Below are 19761 nucleotides of genomic sequence, written 5' to 3' on the forward strand. Positions count from 1 at the left end.
TTTGTTCATTCAACTGCTGATGAACACTTACATTGTTTCCCATTTTTGGCTATTATAAATAAAGCTGCTATGAATATTCATGTACAACATATTTTTGTGGTCACGTTTTCATTTCTTTTGAATAAATACCTAGGAATAGAATGCTGAGTCATAAGTGTATGTTTAACATTATAATAAACTGCCAAATTGCTTTCTAAAATGGTTGTACTGATTTCACTTTTATTTGAATGAATGAGAGATCTAATTGCTTACATCATCACCAAAAGTTACATTTGTTAGTCTTTTTAATTTTGGCCATTCTAAGAGTGTAAAATGGTATCTCATTATCGTTTTATTTTAGAGTTCCCTGGTGACTAATAATGGTGCATATTTTCAATGTATGTATTGTTCAGTTGATTCTTCTTTTGTAAAATGTCTGTTCAAATTTTTGCTCATTTTTGATTTCTATTTTTTGTCTCCTCATCAAGCTATAGCAGTTCTTTATATATTCTGGATTCATGTCCTTGTCGGACATGTGTATTATAAATATTTTCTTGTGCTCTGTGTCTTGCCTTTTTGTTTTCTAAATGATGTCTTTTAAAAAGGAGGTTTTAACTTTAATACACTCCAGTTTATCTTTTTTTTTACAGTAATGCTTTTCAGTCTAAGAAACTTTTGCCTCTCTCAAAGTCACAAAGATTTTTTCATAAGTTTTAATTTTTGAAGTTTAAGCTTTACAATTTTGGTGCAAGGTCTATGGCAAATTAATTTTTGTGTGTGATGTAAAGTAAAGGTCACATTTTATTTTTTCCACAAGGATAACCAATTGTTCCAGCACCATTTGTTGAAAAGGTATTTCTTTCCCCCACTGAGTTCCATTGGCCTTGTCAAAAATTAACTGAGTAGATATTTGTGAATCTATTTCTGGTCTCTTTGTTCTATTGTACTGATCTATACAACCATCATTATGCCACTACCACGATCTTAATTGCTGTCTTAAAATTAGGTATTTAGATCCTCCAGCTTTGGTCTTTCTTTCAAAATTGTTTTGGCTATTGTTGGTCTTTTGAATTTCCAAATAAATTTTGGAATCAACATGTCAATTTCTACACATACACATAAAAACTGGTGAGATTTTGATTGATAAAGCACAATATTTATATATCAACTTGGAGAGAATGCAAATCTTTAAAAATATGGAGTTTCTAAATCAATGAATAAAGTACTTTCTATTTCTTTAGATCTTTTCATGTCTATCAGCATATTATAGTTTTTACTAGAAGACTTGCACGTCTTTCATTAAATTTATTCTTAAGCATTTTGTCTTTTGATGCTTTGTGAATACTGCTTTTTATTTTAATTTCATTTGTAACTGTTGCTGTTATTTAGACATCTAGCTTTTTTAGGGGGTGGGGAGGTGCGGGGGAGCAGAGTCTTGCTCTGTTGCCCAGGCTGGAGTGCAGTGGTGCCATCTCAGCTCACTGCAACCTTTGCCTCCTGAGTTCAAGTGATTCTTCTGTCTCAGCCTTTCGAGTAGCTGGGATTACAGGTGTGCACCACCACACCCAGCTAATTTTTTGTATTTTTAGTTGAGACAGGGTTTCGCCCTGTTGTCCAGGCTGGTAACAAACTCCTTTCCTCAAGTGATCCACCTGCCTCAGCCTCCCAAAGTGCTGGGATTACAGGACTTTATTTCAAAAAATGCCCAGCTGTTTTTTGAAATAATTATAGATACACTGAAGTTATTTACTTATTTATTTATTTTTGAGTGAGTTTTGGTAGTTTGTATCTTTCAAGTAATTGACCCTCATCTAAGTTGTCAAATTTACAGGCATAACATTGTTGATAATATTTCCTTATTAACCTTTTAATGTCCTTAGAATCAATAGTCATGTACCTTCTTTCATTCCTGATACTGGCCATTTCTCTTCTCTCTCTCTTTTTTCAGCTTTGCTATAGTTATCCTTTTTTTTTTTAATCTTTCCAGTGAACCAGCTTTTGATTTCAATAATTGATGTTTTTCTGTTTTTGATTTCACTGATTTCTACTGTAATTTCTATTTACTTAGTCTTGCTTGTTTTGGGTTAATTTGCTTTTCCTTCTCTAGTTTCTCTAGGTGAAAATTAGGTTTGCAGACTGTAGATCTTTTTTCTTTTCTGAAAATAAGCATTAAATACTATAAGTTTCTCTCAAAGCAATACTTTAACTATATCTCACAAATACTAATACATTGCAATTTCATTTTGATTTAGTTCAGAATAGTTTTTAATTTTTCTTGAAATTTCTTTTTTGAGATAGATATTCTTTAGAACTGTTTTTTGTGATTTTTCAAATATTTGTGTAGTTTACTTATATTATGGTCTGAGAACATATTTTCTATGTTTTCTATTCTTTGAAAGAGCTACAGTTTTGTTTTGTTTGTTTTGATGACCCAGAATATTGTTTATTTTAGAGAATGTTTCATGTGCACTTGAGAAGAATGTGTTCTGCTGTTGTTGGCTGGAATGTCCTATAAATGCCAGTGAAATCTAGCTGCTTGATAGTATTGTTCATCTATATTCTTACGGATATTCCACCTACTTGTTCTATCAAGCACTGAAGGCCTCAACTAAAGTTATGGATTTGTCTTTCTTCTTTCAGATGTATCAGTTTTTGCTTCATGTATTTTGAAGCCCTTTTCTTAAAGAATAAACATTTAGGATTATGTTTCTTGCGTACAGGCCATATTTTTCTGTTTCTTTGCATGTGTGATTTTTGTAAATGATGTACTGAGTACTGTGATTGTTGTGTTGAAGAGACTCTGAGTTCTGCTTTCTTCTGAAAAAAAAAAAAAAAAAAAAGGCAGTGCTGATTTTTGTCTCTAGTAGGCAACTCAAGCACTGACTGATCTTGAACTTGTGCAATCTTCATTTTAGGTTTCCTTCGAGTGAATCTCTAGAAAGCCACATAACTTGGCAGAACACAACCTCCAAAACCTCTCTCCTCTGGGCATCTTGTCATGGCTTGGTCTCAGGGTTTGTTAGGGCAGGTAGATCTTACTCTAAGGTGTGGTCCTGACTCCTAAGGTGTGGCTTTTTTGGTGTTTTAGCTACTTGCCTGGGGTGTTAAAAAGGTGTTGATGTGATCTCTCCATTCCAGCTGGGCTGCACTTTCAACACCCCCACAGCACTGCCTGACTTCTATCCAGTGTTCTGCTTGCAGCTTTATGGCTGCCACTCTCTGGTAAGCCTTGGGTAGGAAGTCTTATCCTCAGACAAGGATTCCTGAGGGATGCCCACACAGACATGGGCTTCTGCCCCTGCCTCATCACTACAGGTGATTTCTTATCACCTTTCCAGCTGCCCAAGCTGCCCTGAAATTTGATCTTTGCCTTTCAGCTCAGTGTTCCCAGACAGAATTCATGGAGTATCTTCATGAGATTCCTCTCTGTTAGGCATCAGTCTTTCATTACCTCTCATCCAATGCATGGAAATGACTGCCCTTGGCCTCATATGTTTTATCCAATTTCATGATTGTTTATGAGTGAAAGGCTAACCAGTATCAGCTAATTATTATACATTAATTTTAAAATCTGTGTATATTATAAGGGAAGTAATGTTATACATTTTTTTACAATAGCTTTCCCCAATTTTTTACCTACCTAAATTAGCCACTTCTGGAACTTTTATTCATTATTGTGCTTCCTCATTTTTCTGGTTAACTATGACTGTGGAATTTAGTTTTCATCATGATAAACTACTATCTTTAATTTATTTGGGATATATCTTCTGAATTTATTATTAGATTTATAGCAAGGGACATTTTTGTGTAGTATTTGGCTTTTGGTAAAAGCAAGTAGTAATTTACAGGGTATGATTTAAGAGGCACCAGAAAGCTCCCTAATTCTAAGTGGGAAATGAGATCATTGATGTTTTAAGGAAACGAAGTCATTGAAAGGGGCAAAACGTCAACAAAAGGAAATGTGTTTTGCCAACGCATTTAAGAAGCACCTTAAATCTTTAATGATTTTGTTGCCCTAAATATGTCCTAATTATGATCCCAAATAATGGGGACAAGAGATAATTACTGGCGTAACAATTTTTTTAAATTAAAAACTAAGAATAAAATTATTACAATCCATCAAGTGTGGTTTGTGAAATATGCCCATTAAAATAAACATTTCTGTTATTGTGACCCTCTGGGATGGTGGAATTTTATATGTATTTTAATTACAAATCTCGTCCTTTCATATGTCACAAGGTGCTCCCCACAACAATTTCAGGTGATGCTGAGGATCTAATACTTTAGGAAATATTTTTAAAAAAGGCTTTATAGCACCCTATTAATTCTAAATACCCATTAAAATCTCATAAGTCTGGTTAGCAAGAATTTTAGCTTACTATATTGCTTTCCAAATATGATTTCACTTTTTTGGGGACTATATTGCTTTCCAAATATGATTTCACTTTTTTTTTTCCACAAAGTCTCACTCTGTTGCTCAGGTTGGAGTGCAGTGGTGCGATCTCAGCTCACTGCAATCTCCACCTCCCAGGTTCAAGTGATTCTCCTGCCTCAGCCTCCCTAGTAGCTGAGACTATAGGTGTGCACCACCACACCCAGCTAATTTTTTTGTCTTTTTAGTAGAGATGGAGTTTCACCATGTTGGCCAAGCTGGTCTCAAACTCCTAACCTCAGGTGATCTGCCCACCTCGGCCTCCCCAACCGCTGGGATTACATGCGTGAGCCACCGCACCCGGCCTGATTTCACATTTCTTATGCAATGTTGGCTTCCTGTGCTTTAAAAAATGATCATAGTTTTCCTTGTGGTTTGTCACAGAACCAATCTGAACATCATGTGTATGACTTTCCCACTCTCAGCCACAAGGTGGCCTCGCAAATAAACATTTTAGACGTAATTTCTCAGCTTGGCCTGATGATTTTGTTTCATATTTCTTTGTTATGCTTTAACATATCTTTCATTTTTTTTTCCTTTTCAATTGCAGAACAAAATATGATTCTTTTCAATCTGGCCTTTCAATGATGCATTTCTTCTTTTGGTTGTTACTATGCATTCTTCTCTACAGATGTTTCATACAGAGGTGTCCAATCTTTTGGCTTCCCTGGGCCACACTGAAAGAAGAATTGTCTTGGGCCACACATTAAATACACTAATATTAACAAAGCTGATAAGATTTAAAAAATCACACAAAAAAATCTCATAATGTTTTAAGAAAGTTTACAAATTTGTGTTGGACTGCATTCAAAGCCATCTTGTGCCACTGGTTGGACAAGCTTGTTCTAGGACAATCCAGAATTTAATCACACCCCTACTATTCTGCATCAGTTGTTGTTTCATTGCCTTATATTGGAATATTGCAGTGCTGCCACCATAAGCTAAGGACACAGGCTGCAGAGTGTACTCACATTAGGAAACTCCATGATAAAATCGTAAGCATTTGCTTCCCTTGCTGCTCTCTCCATCTCTTCATCAGTCACATCATCTCGTCCCTACTTGATATTGTTACTGATGGTGGTCCCGAACAAAATAGGCTCTTGACTAACCACTCCAATATGTTCTCGATAATGCCGCACATTTAAAGCTCTGATGTCATTCTCATCCACCGTGATCTGCCAATCCAAAGAATGAACCATGTTGTGATGCCTTTTACTGTATTGATTTTAGGGTCTTTCATACCAGACCAAAATATAAGCTGAGAAGTAGCATATTTTAGGAATCAAAGACTGACTATATTTTGATAAAATATTTATAACATATATATTGTCCGTAGACTTTTTCTGGTAGATGGGCACCAACAAAACTGCAAAAGAATAATTGGCCTAAAACCTTGCCAGATCATCTGATTATCTTTATTCTAAGATCCACAAGTTAGATATTGTAAAGTTACATTTTCTAGGTTCCGCAAATGTTATTATGTAGACACACACAAAAAACTTCAGTTCTGGATGTGACCCTTAAATTTCTTCTAGGAAATAGCCTTCATTATTTCAACACCTCACACCTCTGCAAAAGACAAAAGTGTCTCCTATTCATTGCTGTACATAATAATAAGTGACCTCTGTCTTCTCCACAGGTGGTGCCATTGCCAATTACCCCAACATATTCCAGTGACAGAAGCCAGGGTTTGGTAATTCTAACTCATAGAGTCTCTATTTCTTACCAATCCTTGTTTTCTGTCAGGGCATGGATATTCTATGCAACTCTTTTATACACGTAACACTTATCTAATAATTTATGTAGTCACATGGGTCTAGGATACTCCAAATGAACACTATGAAGTAAAATTTAAATAAAGCCAGGCTCTAGGGGAGTAGCTTTTCTTTTAAAAATAACCGTTGAAAGTTTGAACAGAAGCATTAAGAATTAATCACTTTCGAATATCACTGTCTTATCCTCTATGCCACTTACAAGGCTGAGAAAGTTAAGTGCAACATTGTAAGCTCCAAGAAAAAAAAAAAAAGAAAAGAAAAGTGGAGATGTTTTCTAAATCATTCTTCTGGGACAAACTTTGAAGTTCTTGATAGATGCTGGGTACAGATGTTAATATGCTATTTTTCTCCACAACATTCCCTCCCTTCTAACATACCATATAATTTACTTATTTTTTTATTGTCTGCCTCTGATAATTAGAATGTAAACTTCATGAGGGCAGATTTTTATCTGTTTTATTCACCTAGGTATTCTCAGAACCTAAAACAGTGCCTAACACATAGTAGGCTCTAAATAAATATTTGCTGAGTGAGTGGATACAAAGGAAAGAAAACAATGTGGCTTCTCTCCTAGCGCTACTGTTGAAAATGAAAAGTTACAGAGCTGCTGCGAGCCCCCTGCGGTGTTCCAAATTCCATTAGGTGGACTGTGCGTGGTTTTGCTAGCTGCACTTACAAAGCCATCATCCGGATCATATAACCTCTGCAGACGCTGGACTACCGTACTCTTCCCACTGCCATTGGGACCGACCAAGGCAATCGTCTCTCCAGACTTAATTCTGAGATTCAGACCTTTCAGAATCTATTGGAATGTATGGAGGGAAAATCATAAAGCCACAATAAGAAGATGATGGACACATTTTCAGAAAATGAATATATAATTATAACCAAAAACAAATTCTTCTGTGGAACTTAAGAACAAATTTAGATCTTGTTATGTTTGTTTTATGTACATGTATAATAATAGCCTGAATAACTTCTGAAAATAGTAGTAAAGAATCTATCATTATCTTTCTATGTAAAGAGGAGAACTAAATTAAGAGTACTTCAGAATATTAACTAGTAAACTGTTCACATTTTCAACTAAAATATTTTATATGAATTTTGACTATCAAGTTAATGAAAGTCTTAATTTGTAACAAGTACATGAGGTCTTGCCAGATATTTTCACAAGCTATTTAATGAAGCTCCTCCTTAGAACATACTAACATAATTGCAAAGCATATTCTAAAGTAAAACAGCTGGCAGAGTTTCTTAGTGGCTCCCGATAGATGAGAGTTTATCACTAGAAACCTTGGTGGTCTCATGGTGACCCATGAGGGAACATTTTAAACATTTTCTCAATGACTGGGTTGCTACAGCATTTAGTGTGCCAGGGACCTGCAATGTGAGTGAAGCCTCACAATAATTACCCTCTTGAAATGACAACAGTGATCCTGTTGAGAAATTCTCACCTATCTTTGCTTGCATCTGTATGTAGTTAGCCCTAAACAGGGGACTCTCCCCTTGAATTCTCTTGCTTTGATCTCACCATTTGTAAAGCAATGGACCCTTTGCATAAGCCAAACATAAAACCTTCAAAGGGCCAAGCCGAGAAAAGTTCTCTGAAGGAGGTGAGAGATCGGGGACCACCAGTAGGAATACCTCTTCTCACACATGCACTTTTACTCAGATTTGGTTTCTGGTCGTTCCTCGAAAGAATTTATTTATTTAAAATAAGTGGACCCCCCCAAAATTTCATTCTTTAGTTTAACAAAAAGGGTTATGTTTCAAAAGTTCATTTTAAAAATAGTTGTTTAAAACCCAAAGAACACTTTCTCATGCAATATAATGGCACAATTGGTGCTGAAGTCCCTAGGAAGCCAATCCAAATACAGTTGCAAAATGTAGTTTGAAATACTGTACAGTTAAGAAAAATGGTGGAAGTCAATACTATTCCAACAATGGTAATTGGTAATTAAGTAACAACTTTCAAAAATAAAGAGCTTTGAAAAGAGAATTTCAATCACAGTTTTAATCAGAAAAAAATAAGGAAGTAGGAGTAGGTAGGTCTTTATATAAATTCTGTAACAGACATTAGAAATTGATCACGTTAGTAATTTTATCTATTTCACTTAAAATCATGTCTTTTTCTATGAAGCAAGTGTTTTATTAGTAATTACCTTGTGCAATATTTAACAACGACTACTTTTTTGGTAAATACACTAATGAAGTGGAAGGGGGAAGATAATAAAAAAGACACACATTTTCACAAGAACTTGTCAAAGGCTGAATGATGGAGTAGGATAAACTGCGTGTGTGTGTGTGTGTGTGTGTGTGTAAAGGTGATAAAGTACTAGCCACAATTGCTGGTGCAGTAAACGCCCCAGGAAAGGAAGAAGGGAAAGGCACATGTGCATAATTCTCCTAGTTAGAGACCAGGGGATTAAAATGAGTATGTTGAGTGGGGTAGCATCTAGGAACCACCAATAGGTGGCAGCATCAACCCAAGACATTTAGGTGTGTTCCCAAACCCAGAGTAGAAGAATTTCACGGAGCTGAAAATGCTTTAGTCAGTTGAATATAGAAAGAATGCTGCAAAATATAACTAGTTGATCCAGAGTTATTTGTCCATTATTTATCTACCTCCTCAAGTCTCTAAGCAAAGTAGCCAAAATCTTGGTCGAAGGGATCCTAAGTAATCATGTCAGAGAAGATCTTGTCCAGTAGAATATCAGAAAACTGCAAAATCGTATACTTTGTTTTAACCTACCTTGATAGATGGTCTTGATGGATAAGTGAAAGAAACATTTTTAAATTCTACAATTCCTTCTATGGATTCAGGTTTATGTCCAGCTGTGGAAAAGTTATCTATGCTGGGTTTCTTGGAAAAACAAAGGAAATATTATAAATCTTCAAAGGAGTAAGCTGACAGTCTCTACACTTTAAAAATAGTTTAAGGATGGTTTTCTTCCACAACAGTTTCCTTTCTGCTTTAGAAGTGCATTGAGTTAGACATGAAGTTTCAATACAACACAATCTCCTCTTAGAAAAGAATTAAAGGCAATCTCTCTTTCCCATAAACAACTGACCAACATTACATTTGTCCATCCTATGGTTTTAGTGAAACGAGTGTGCAGGTTTTTTTGTCTCCTTCTTGCAGTAATAATAGTTATTCTTCAAAGCAATAAGAGGTCTTACCTTATCAATAACCTGGAAAATATTAAAGGCAGCTCCTTGGGCTATCGCGAAGGTTTCAAAGTGAGGGACTGCTGCTCCAATGCAATAACTACTATGGATTACACTAAAGAAAACCTACAGGAACAAACAAAATGATATTTAGCTTTCTGCAGTTATATAAGAAAGACAATCGAATATAATATATAATTATTGGTTTAGGCTCATAGAGAGATATTAGAGGAATTAGGTAAGAAAGAATGGAAGATATGACCAAATAAAAAAGAAACACAAATTAATCCAAGTATCCTTGGCCTTTTCCTAATATGGAACAACTTTCGATTATCTCATAGTCTTGTGGTTACCACCTGCTGGGATATGTGACCAGAAAAATCTGCTGACTGAAGTGTGCTGGCCATGTATAAACCCCATGGTGAGTTGCACTCCCCTCCTTGCTGGGTGGCCCCTTGAACTTTAAAAAGAAAAATTAAGTAGATTTCATTGGCTCAGAGACATTGTACTGTTTTCACTCAAACTGTTTTTGAATTTTTGTATTATGGGACAGCTGTCCATTTTAAGACAGACTCATCTCTGCAAAAAGTCAAATAAGAAAAGAATCCCTCAAGCTAGGAGCTCTTATTCCTATCATATAGATGAGGAAGCTTAGGCTTAGTAAGCCAGTTACCCAGCCACACACAAACTGAGGAGCAGGGATGAGTGAAAAATCCTTCATACTCACATTTCACTTTATATAAAATAAATGAATAGCTAAAAGTCTTAATTATGAATGCCTCAAATTCAAAAGATGAATCTAATGGAAAGAAGAGAAATCTATATAGAATGGAAAGGCCAAACAAGGATCAAAGTATAAAGAACAGATCATTTTAGTTCCTCAAGACAAATGTTTCTTAATCTTGAACTTATCTGTTTATTGTTGTAACTTAAGAGGATAAATGAATAAGTTATTTAACACATAACCCATAGGAATTTAAAACTCTCCAAACTGTGATATTGGACAGAGCTATATGTAGTCTGTTTTTTAAATTACTACATGTTAAAAGGACAGAGGAAGAGGAGGTGAGTGCAAACTCTACAGACCATTTCCAGAGAGAAGACATTTAGCAAGGTGAATGCAGAACGCAATCTGATGTCAGCCCAGATGAAAGGAAAAGTCTCATAAGAGAATGGCCTTTTTCACTGCTAGATTAACAAAACTCAGTGTATCTCCCAGTGGGGAATTCAATTATGATTCTTCCAAAAGCAGAATGCAGATGCTTGACACAATGAGGACACTAAAACATGCTGGATGAATAAATCCTGTCAATTCATAACTATAATTTAAAGGTGTATACAGATAATTTGAGGGAAACAAATATTTGTTTATTAAAAACATTCATCTTTGAATATTCGTCTTCAAGGAGGAATTTTGGCTAAACTAGGTAAGGAAAGATTATCCAGGCCAGATACCTTGTTCTCAAACAAGACTTACAGCAAGAACAGTCCCGATGGTATATCCAGGTTCTCCATTAAGAATCAAGGAGGTTCCATACCAAAAAGCAAGTCCATAGGTTCCATTCATAAAGAAGTACACAGCACCAAGAGACAGTTTTGAAGCTATAGCCCTTTTTATGCCAAAATCCTTTGCATCTTTGAGGTTCTGTGTATACCTTAGAAAAACAGAACACAACTTAATAGCCACTGGGGAAGATAAAACCAAGCATATTTTGTTATTTGAAAAGGACAGACCTTTGAAGTTCTTTCTCCTGGGCCCTAAAGGCTATGACTGTTCGGATTGATGACAAGGCTTCTTCTGCCACAGCCCCAGCTTTGGAATAGGCACTTAATTCCTTACTGGTCAATGAGATGACCATCTGTAATAAACCACAACCACAGTTAAAAAATGACTGTGCGTAGTAATAATGTACTGATCATTTAAGTCAGGCAGAATTTGAATTCTAAGTAGCCTAATGGTATTTTTTTAAACTCTATCTCTGTATTTTCAAATTTGTCTTCAAATACTAAGAGGTAAGATTTCAGAGAGAAAAGGGAAAATATCACTATTGGTGACAAGACAGGTTTACCTGATTTTACATGCCCTTTTCTCCATTATATGTCCCATTTAATAATCCTTTTACAATTTTGTCATTAGCACAACAGTTCCACGAAAGGGAACAGCGGGGATACTGCCTTCAGAGCTGTGAATTCATAACTGCTGCCTATTCGCATAGCAAGCCTATCCACCTAAAAATATATATTCCACATAATAGGAGCTGATTTTATATAAGACATGCTTGGATAACTGTTAAAGTCAGAGAGTAGCAGAAGCTGAATAATACTCCTTATTTTCTGAATTCACTTACTAAACATAATTATTCCTATAGGATATCACTAGAGGGGAAACACCACCTGGCACAAAGCCTTGTATTTAGCAAGTATTTAATAGATAATTGTCAAGTTGAATTGAAGGAAGCTAGAAACCATCCACTCTGGTATCACATCACTTGGATAACTCTGACCTTCACCTGCTTCCTCTTCATGATCAATGAATACAATAACAGAATTTAGACTACCCACTGCTATTCCTTTACAACCCCTTGTTTATTTCTCTTCTGTGGACAGTTAAAGTTCTGATCTTAGTAATTTACTGCAGGCAATCTTTCTACTGAGGTTTCCTTCCTCATTTCAAATAAGCTGAGGATGAAGATTTTGATAAAGGCTACAAAATCAACACTCAAGTCACCCTAAGTAAAGATGTGCTGTCCAAATCTCCAAGCCTGTTGTTACGGGATTAGCTCATTATAGAATATTTTTATTGCTGAAAATTCTTATTTGGTTGAATTAGTATATTGTTAGCAAATAAACTCTAGACATTTTATGAATTGGATTTCCATAAAGAACAATTGGCATTGCCAAATTTAAAGCACTGTGCCTCCAATCTGGAAGATGAGTATATACACTGGTAGAATTGCCAAAAGATATGATTTGAAGAGTAATATTAGAGATACATTTGTTGTTTTTAGATTTCACAGAGTATTGCGTTCAAAACCAGGCTGTAGATAAGATTACAATTTTGTGGTATACTTACAGCAAAACAGTGCTAAAAGTGTGATTTAGAATGCAAATACATAATTTGTTTAAAAAACTGAAACATATTTGTGTAGTACATAAAAACAGATATTAGCAGAAATTTGAAATGTAATTGAAAGCCTTATCGAAATATAAACTTGGCTGGGTGCTGTGGCGCACTGGCCTGCAATCCCAGCACTTTGTGGGGCTGAGGTGGGCGGATAGCTTCAGCCCAAGAATTCGAGATTAGCCTGGGCAACATGGCAAAAATCTATCTCTACAAAAAACACAGAAGTTAGCTGGGCATGGTTGCCTATAGTCCCAGCTAGTTGGGGGGCTGAGATGGGAGGGTGAGTTGAGCCTGCGAAGTTGAAGCTGCAGTGAAACGTGTTTGTCCCACTGCACTCCAGCCTGTGTGACAAAGTGAGACCTTGCCTCAAAAAAAACTTTACATATATATATATATAAACTGTAAGAGGATGATATAAAAAGGTGTTTATTGTTTTAGGATTTTCTTATTCCATTCTACCCAGTGAAATGAATCATAACACGTTTATCTGGGAATTTAGAACAAACAAGCCTGTCCCAACAGCAGCAACTAAACATCACATGTATAATGGCATCATACTTTATCCATGCTACCACCTGAATTTGTGTTAGACTGCTAAATGAAGAGAAATGTTTTTAATGTTAGTAAGGTATTAAAAACATTTCATTTTAGCCAAATAACTTGAAGATAGAAAGGGGATTAATGGTGAACAAAATCAAAAGTGTTTGTGGTATATAATATCCCTTTTGTAGTTTGGGACATGGCAAATGAATAGAAAAGCCATTTTTGGACAAACTCAGTGAGTCATTTAGTCCATACTGCTGCTACCATTCAATATTGCATTAGCCATCTCACTTACCCTAGAACACGCTGCCGCTGAAGCCATTATAAGAGGAGACGTGGATAGAGTCACTAGGGTGAGTTTCCAGCCCTTCACCAAACCAACTGCCAGGCCAATCGAAAAAGTAGACATGTTTTGGAACAACAGAGCAATCTTATCTCCAATACCATCGCTGATTTTGTCAATGTCACTGAAACAAGCAAATAAATGTAGTTAGGTCATTTACATGTCACATGTGAAAACAAAGCTAATGTACTACAATACCATCCTCTTACTCCGTCATGCGAGTGTTAAGTTCACCGATGTCACAGCTATCAAACCAGCCGACGTCCTGTGCCAAAACTGAATGAAAAAACTGTTTTCGAATCCTCTTGGTCTGTCGTGCTGCAGTTATAATCCAAAAGGAAATCTGTATGTAACCAAAAATCAAGGCAGCAACACCTATTCCAACATAATACAGGGTCAACCTGAAGAAAGAGTATTAGAATGTGAGACTGAAGCGCAACATTTTTTCTCTTGTTACACACAAAAAAATCAATCACAGTATTTGATTGAGGAAATTTATGCTAGAACTAGAAAGAGAACTAAATATAACATGCCATGAGAGTGAAGTACATTGAATGTAATGATCTAGGTTTCCTGGTAAAACATAGAGTATATCTTTTATATTATTATCAGAAATTAGTATTTTAAAACATTCTTGCTACTTATGTCTTCTTTCAGTATTTTTAATACTTTCATATGAAAAATTTCCATTGAGGCAATCAAGGTAACTGTAGGTGGAACTGGAGGGTAAAAAAAAAATGATAGTAGTCAAAAGCATTTCATAAAAAGCTTAAAAACTATACATAGTCAGCCCCAAATTCAACTTAAGGAATTCACCTTAAGGTAATATATACAAAGATTCACCTATATAACTGGTCTTTGTAGCATTTGTAACAATATAGAAAAGCTGAAAACAATCCAAATATTGTACAGTAGGAGACCAGATAAGAAATGTAATTATTTAATAAATGTATACTGAGTGCCCACTATGTGTGAGGTTCTAGAGACACAGCCATGAGCAAGATAATAAGTCTTCCAATTCTGGCAGGAGGCAGACAACACACAAAGAGAAAAAAAAACAGATTTTTCTAGGAAGGAACTAAACAGGGTGATAGGCCACAGAATAACTGGTGAGTAAACATGGGTTGGGAGAGCTAGTGCAGATAAATAGAGTGGTTAAGAAAAGTTTCTGTGAGGAAGTGATATTATAGCTGGGATCCAAAACGTGAAATTAAGCCAGCCATAAAAAGAGCAGGAAGTGCATTCCAGGGAGAGGAAAAACATCTCTCCCAGGAGAGACTGAGTCAGAAAAAAGTTGTTTAGCATGTTCCAGAAACAAAAGAAGTCCAAAGTGGTAGGAAATAATGAGACTGGAGAATTTGGCATATTCTAGGGTTTTTACAGTGCATTGTTCATGTTTTATTCCAGGAGAAGCAGAAGATCTTTGGAAGATCTAAGCATGGGATGGCATTATCTGTTCAACTTTTTAAAAGACTACTCCAGCTTCTCTGTGGAGAACGGATGAAAGCAGAAATAATGGAAGCAGGAAGTTCTGTTAAGAAGCTATTGCCATGGCCAAGGTGAGAAGAATGGGGGCCTGGATGAGGATCATGGCGACCTACATGAAAAGAAGCAGACAGATTTTAGGTGTATATTGGAAACAAAAATTGCCAGACTAATGGACGCCCCGAACAAGAACAACCAACTTTCTCTGCTAGACACATGACTGGGAAGACTGTCAAAACAAAAAGCTCCATTCCTGCCTCCAATGACACCTATCTTGAAAAAAGAAAAGTCCTTTCCATTCAATCCTCTAGATTATGAGAATTTGGCCTGCCGGAAGAGCATCAGATTGTACACCTCACCTTGAATGAAGTAACTTTCATGATTCTTGATGAGAAGAGAGAACTTGAACAGCTGTTACAGGTAAGCCCCCCTTTGCCTATAGAAGATGCTCTCTCTACCATGGGGATCTAATCAGTCACAGTCTCCTTCAAGCATACTGTAGACCCAGGATGTTCAATTGCCACCTGTTTGCTCTAGCATGGATATTTAGATTTCTTAGTGCTTTATAGTTTATTTGCCTTTTTAAAAAAGATGGGATCTCACTATATTGCCCAGGCTGTCCTCAGACTCCTAGCTTAAGGGATCCTCCTGCCTCAGCCTCCTGAGTAGCTGGCATTGATGGTACATAACACTGGGACTACAGGTGCACACTAGTGTTTTATTGTTTGTGTGTGTGTGTGTTTGTTTGTAATAATAAAGTAATCTTTGTTTAATAGATTCTTCCTGAAAAAAATGCCAATGTATTGGATATGAGGAATGTAGGAAAGGGAGAAATTAAGAATAATTTCTTAGGTTTTGAGATGAGCCAGCTGGTGAGGAGGGTATCACTTACGATGCAAGAGACTGGGACAAAGATAAGATTTGCAGGACACAGAAAGAGTTCAGATTTAGACACGTGAAGTCAGAAATGCCTGTTAAACCTCAAAATGGAGATCAAGTAAGAAGGTGAAAATGAGAAATGGAAGCATGAGAGAGGGGTTCTAGGCCGGGGATGTGGATTTGAAAGCAGTAACTTATAGACAGGTGGTAATTAAAACAAAGCGGCTGGCTGAGAACACCCAGGATGAGGCAGAATTAAGTGTAGGTAAAGAAGAGAAGAGAGCCAAGGACTGTTAGTGACTCTGCAAAGATGTAGCTTGGGATGAAGAGAGGGAATCTGCCAAGAGGCCAGCGAGGTAGTTGGAAATCCAGGAGAGTGAAGTACCAAGCAACACAGGAGAGGAAAATACAGTTGATGTTCATTATTTGAAAATTCTGTATTTGCAAATCTGCTTCCTTGCTAAAGTTTTTTTTCTAAGTCCCAAGTCAATACTTGTGGCGTTTTCCTGGTTATTTATGGACATGCACACAGTGGCCAAAAATTTGGTTTGCCCAAGGCACACGTTCCCAGCTGAGGTCCATCAAGGCCCGTACTCTGCCTTCTTGTTTCAGCTTTTGTACTGTAAGCAAGTGTTATTTTTGTGGTCTATGTAGTGCCAAGTTCTTCTCATTTTTGTGCTTTTTGTTGATGATTTTGCTATTCACAATGGTTCCCAAGCATCAGCCTAGTGTTCCTTAGTGCAAGAAGGCTGTGATGTGCCCTATCTAGAAAACAGGTGTGTCAGATAAGTTTCATTCAGGAGTGAGATATAGTGCTGTTGACCATGAGTTCAATGTTAAAGAATCACCAACACATATTGAATAAGGTGTCTTTTAAAGAAAAGCACACATAAAGTGAGGTTGTATATTATTTGGTTGATGAAAAGTTTCTCATCAGAGGCTCACAGGATCCTAATACTGTATTTCTCCTAAGAATAATCTTCAGAATTTGATAATTCAATTTTCACAGAAACTTTAATAGAACATAACTATCATAAATAATTTACTGTGTTTTCTAGTAAGATGGACTATTCAAGGATAGGATGGAATACTACTACAGGCTTAATACAAATCATCTTGTTGAATTTTTTTTGATTATTATTATTATTTTTTATTTATATATATATTTTTATTATTATACTTCAGGTTTTAGGGTACATGTGCACAATGTGCAGGTTTGTTACATATGTATACATGTGCCATGTTGGTTTGCTGCACCCATTAACTCGACATTTAGCATTAGGTATATCTCCTAATGCTGTCCCTCCCCCCTCCCCCCACCCCACAACAGTCCCCAGAGTGTGATGTTCCCCTTCCTGTGTCCATGAGTTCTCATTGTTCAGTTCCCACCTATGAGTGAGAACATGCGGTGTTTGGTTTTTTGTCCTTGTGATAGTTTACTGAGAATGATGGTTTCCAGTTTCATCCATGTCCCTACAAAGGACATGAACTCATCATTTTTTATGGCTGCATAGTATTCCATGGTGTATATGTGCCACATTTTCTTAATCCAGTCTATCGTTGTTGGACATTTGGGTTGGTTCCAAGTCTTTGCTATTGTGAATAGTGCCGCAATAAACATACATGTGCATGTGTCTTTATAGCAGCATGATTTATAGTCCTTTGGGTATATACCCAGTAATGGGATGGCTGGGTCAAATGGTATTTCTAGTTCTAGATCCCTGAGGAATCACCCACACTGACTTCCACAATGGTTGAACTAGTTTACAGTCCCACCAACAGTGTAAAAGTGTTCCTATTTCTCCACATCCTCTCCAGCACCTGTTGTTTCCTGACTTTTTAATGATGGCCATTCTAACTGGTGTGAGATGGTATCTCACTGTGGTTTTGATTTGCATTTCTCTGATGGCCAGCGATGATGAGCATTTTTTCATGTGTTTTTTGGCTGCATAAATGTCTTCTTTTGAAAAGTGTCTGTTCATGTCCTTTGCCCGCTTTTTGATGGGGTTGTTTGTTTTTTTCTCGTAAATTTGTTTGAGTTCGTTGTAGATTCTGGATATTAGCCCTTTGTCAGATGAGTAGGTTGCAAAAATTTTCTCCCATTCTGTAGGTTGCCTGTTCACTCTGATGGTAGTTTCTTTTGCTGTGCAGAAGAATTTTTTTTAATGTTGTAGGGAAAAGGTTTGCAACAACCAAATAAAATAAATGTAAGATGAATACACTGAAAACCACAAGACATTATTAGGAGAAGTTAAGGAAGATCTAAATAAATGAAGAGACAATCCACGTTGATGGATTAGGAGACTCAGTGTTGTTAAGATGACTATCTTCCCCAAATTTATCTATAGATTCAGTGCAATCCCTGTCAAAATTCTCCTGTGTGCTCTCCTGCAGAAATTAACAAGGTAATCCCGTTAGAAATGTAGAGAACTCAGAATAGCCAAAGTAATTTTTAAAAAGAAGAACAAATTTGGAGAACATACACTTCCTGAGTTTATTTATTAAAACTATAAAACTACAGTAATCAAAACAGTGCAGTACTGGCATAAAGACAGACATATCAATAACTGCAACAGAGCCAAGAGAACAGAAACGGACCCTAACATTTATTGGCAGTTGATTTTTAGCAAAGGTGCCAAGGCAATTCAATTGAGAGAAGATTGTTTTTTCAACAAATGGTTCCGGGATAACTGGATAGCCACATACAAAAAAGATAAATTTAAACCATTACCTCACATCATTCACAGAGATTAACTCAAAGTGGATCATAGACCTAAGTTTAAGAATTAAAACATTGCAATTTCAAGAAGAAAATGTAGAGGAAAATCTTCATTGTCCTGGGTTAGGCAAAAAATTCCCATACCCAAAAGTGCAATCCATAAAACAAAAGCTTAGTGAATTGAACTTTACCAAAGTTAAAAACTTTGTCCTTCAAAAGAAACCTCTAAGAAAGTGAACACTCTGACAGATGAGGAAGAAATATTTGCCAATTGTATATCCAACAAAGAACTTGTAATCAGAATTTATAAAGAATTCTTACCACTTAATAATAAGATGAATGGCACAATTTAAAAATAGGTAAAATATTTGAATAGACATTTCACCAAAGAAAATATATGAATAGATTAAAAAGTACATTAAATGCTCTTCATTGGTCACTAGGGAAATGCAAATTAAAGTCATATTATAATACCCCTTCATACCTACTACAATGGCTGTAATAAAAAAGGCAGACAATAACAAGTGTTGATGAGGATATGGAGAAATTGGAACCCTCAGACACTGCTGGTGGGACAGTAAAATGGTGTAGCCACTTTGAAAAAACGGTTTGGCAGTGTTTTAAAGAGACAAACCTAAATTTACCATATGACTCAGCAATTCCAATCCTAGATCTACTCGAGAGTAATAAAAACATATGTCCACACAAAGAAGTGTACATCAATGTTCACAGAAGCATTATTTGTAAATAGCCATAAAGTAGAAACAATCCAAATGTCCATCAGCTGGTGAAGAGATAAACAAAATGTGATACAGCTTTGCAATGGATTACTACTAAGCAATAAAAAGGAATAAACTACTCCTACCTGTTACAACATGGATGCACCTCAAAAATGGTATGCCAAACAAAAGAAGCCAGGCACAAGAACCTTACGTATTATATATTTCGATGCATATACAATGTCAGTAGTATGCAAATCTTTTGAGATGAAAAGCAGATAAGCAGTTGCCTCAAGCTGGGCATGGGAATAAGGATTGGTTGCAAATGAAGATCTTTGTAAGAGGATAAAAGTGTTCTAAAAATATTGTGGTGATGGTTGTACAACTCCATACATTTACTAAAAATCATTAAGTTGCATAATTAAAACTAGTAAATTATATGCTAAGTAAATTATACATCAACAAAGGTATTAAAAATCATATAAACAGTATAATTGCACTAAAATTATATATATACCACTACACATGTAAACATACTATAATAATATAAACAGAAATTAATGTTTTTATCTATTAATGGTAGGATTATGTATAA

The 19761-nt window shown here is 36.0% G+C and overlaps 1 protein-coding gene across 1 annotated transcript in view; it reads right to left on the reverse strand.

The window, feature by feature from the left end:
* Nucleotides 1–19761, reverse strand: part of ABCB5 (ATP binding cassette subfamily B member 5) — a 145940-nt gene that overhangs the window by 105324 nt on the left and 20855 nt on the right. The window contains 8 exon segments of the mRNA XM_055272486.2: nt 5383–5586; nt 6863–6988; nt 8939–9049; nt 9367–9480; nt 10832–11009; nt 11089–11213; nt 13317–13488; nt 13574–13765. Of these exon segments, the coding sequence (XP_055128461.1) occupies nt 5383–5586; nt 6863–6988; nt 8939–9049; nt 9367–9480; nt 10832–11009; nt 11089–11213; nt 13317–13488; nt 13574–13765 (1222 nt within the window).

The sequence above is a fragment of the Symphalangus syndactylus genome, chromosome 3, assembly GCF_028878055.3.
Source record: "Symphalangus syndactylus isolate Jambi chromosome 3, NHGRI_mSymSyn1-v2.1_pri, whole genome shotgun sequence".
In the NCBI taxonomy this organism is placed as follows: domain Eukaryota; kingdom Metazoa; phylum Chordata; class Mammalia; order Primates; family Hylobatidae; genus Symphalangus; species Symphalangus syndactylus.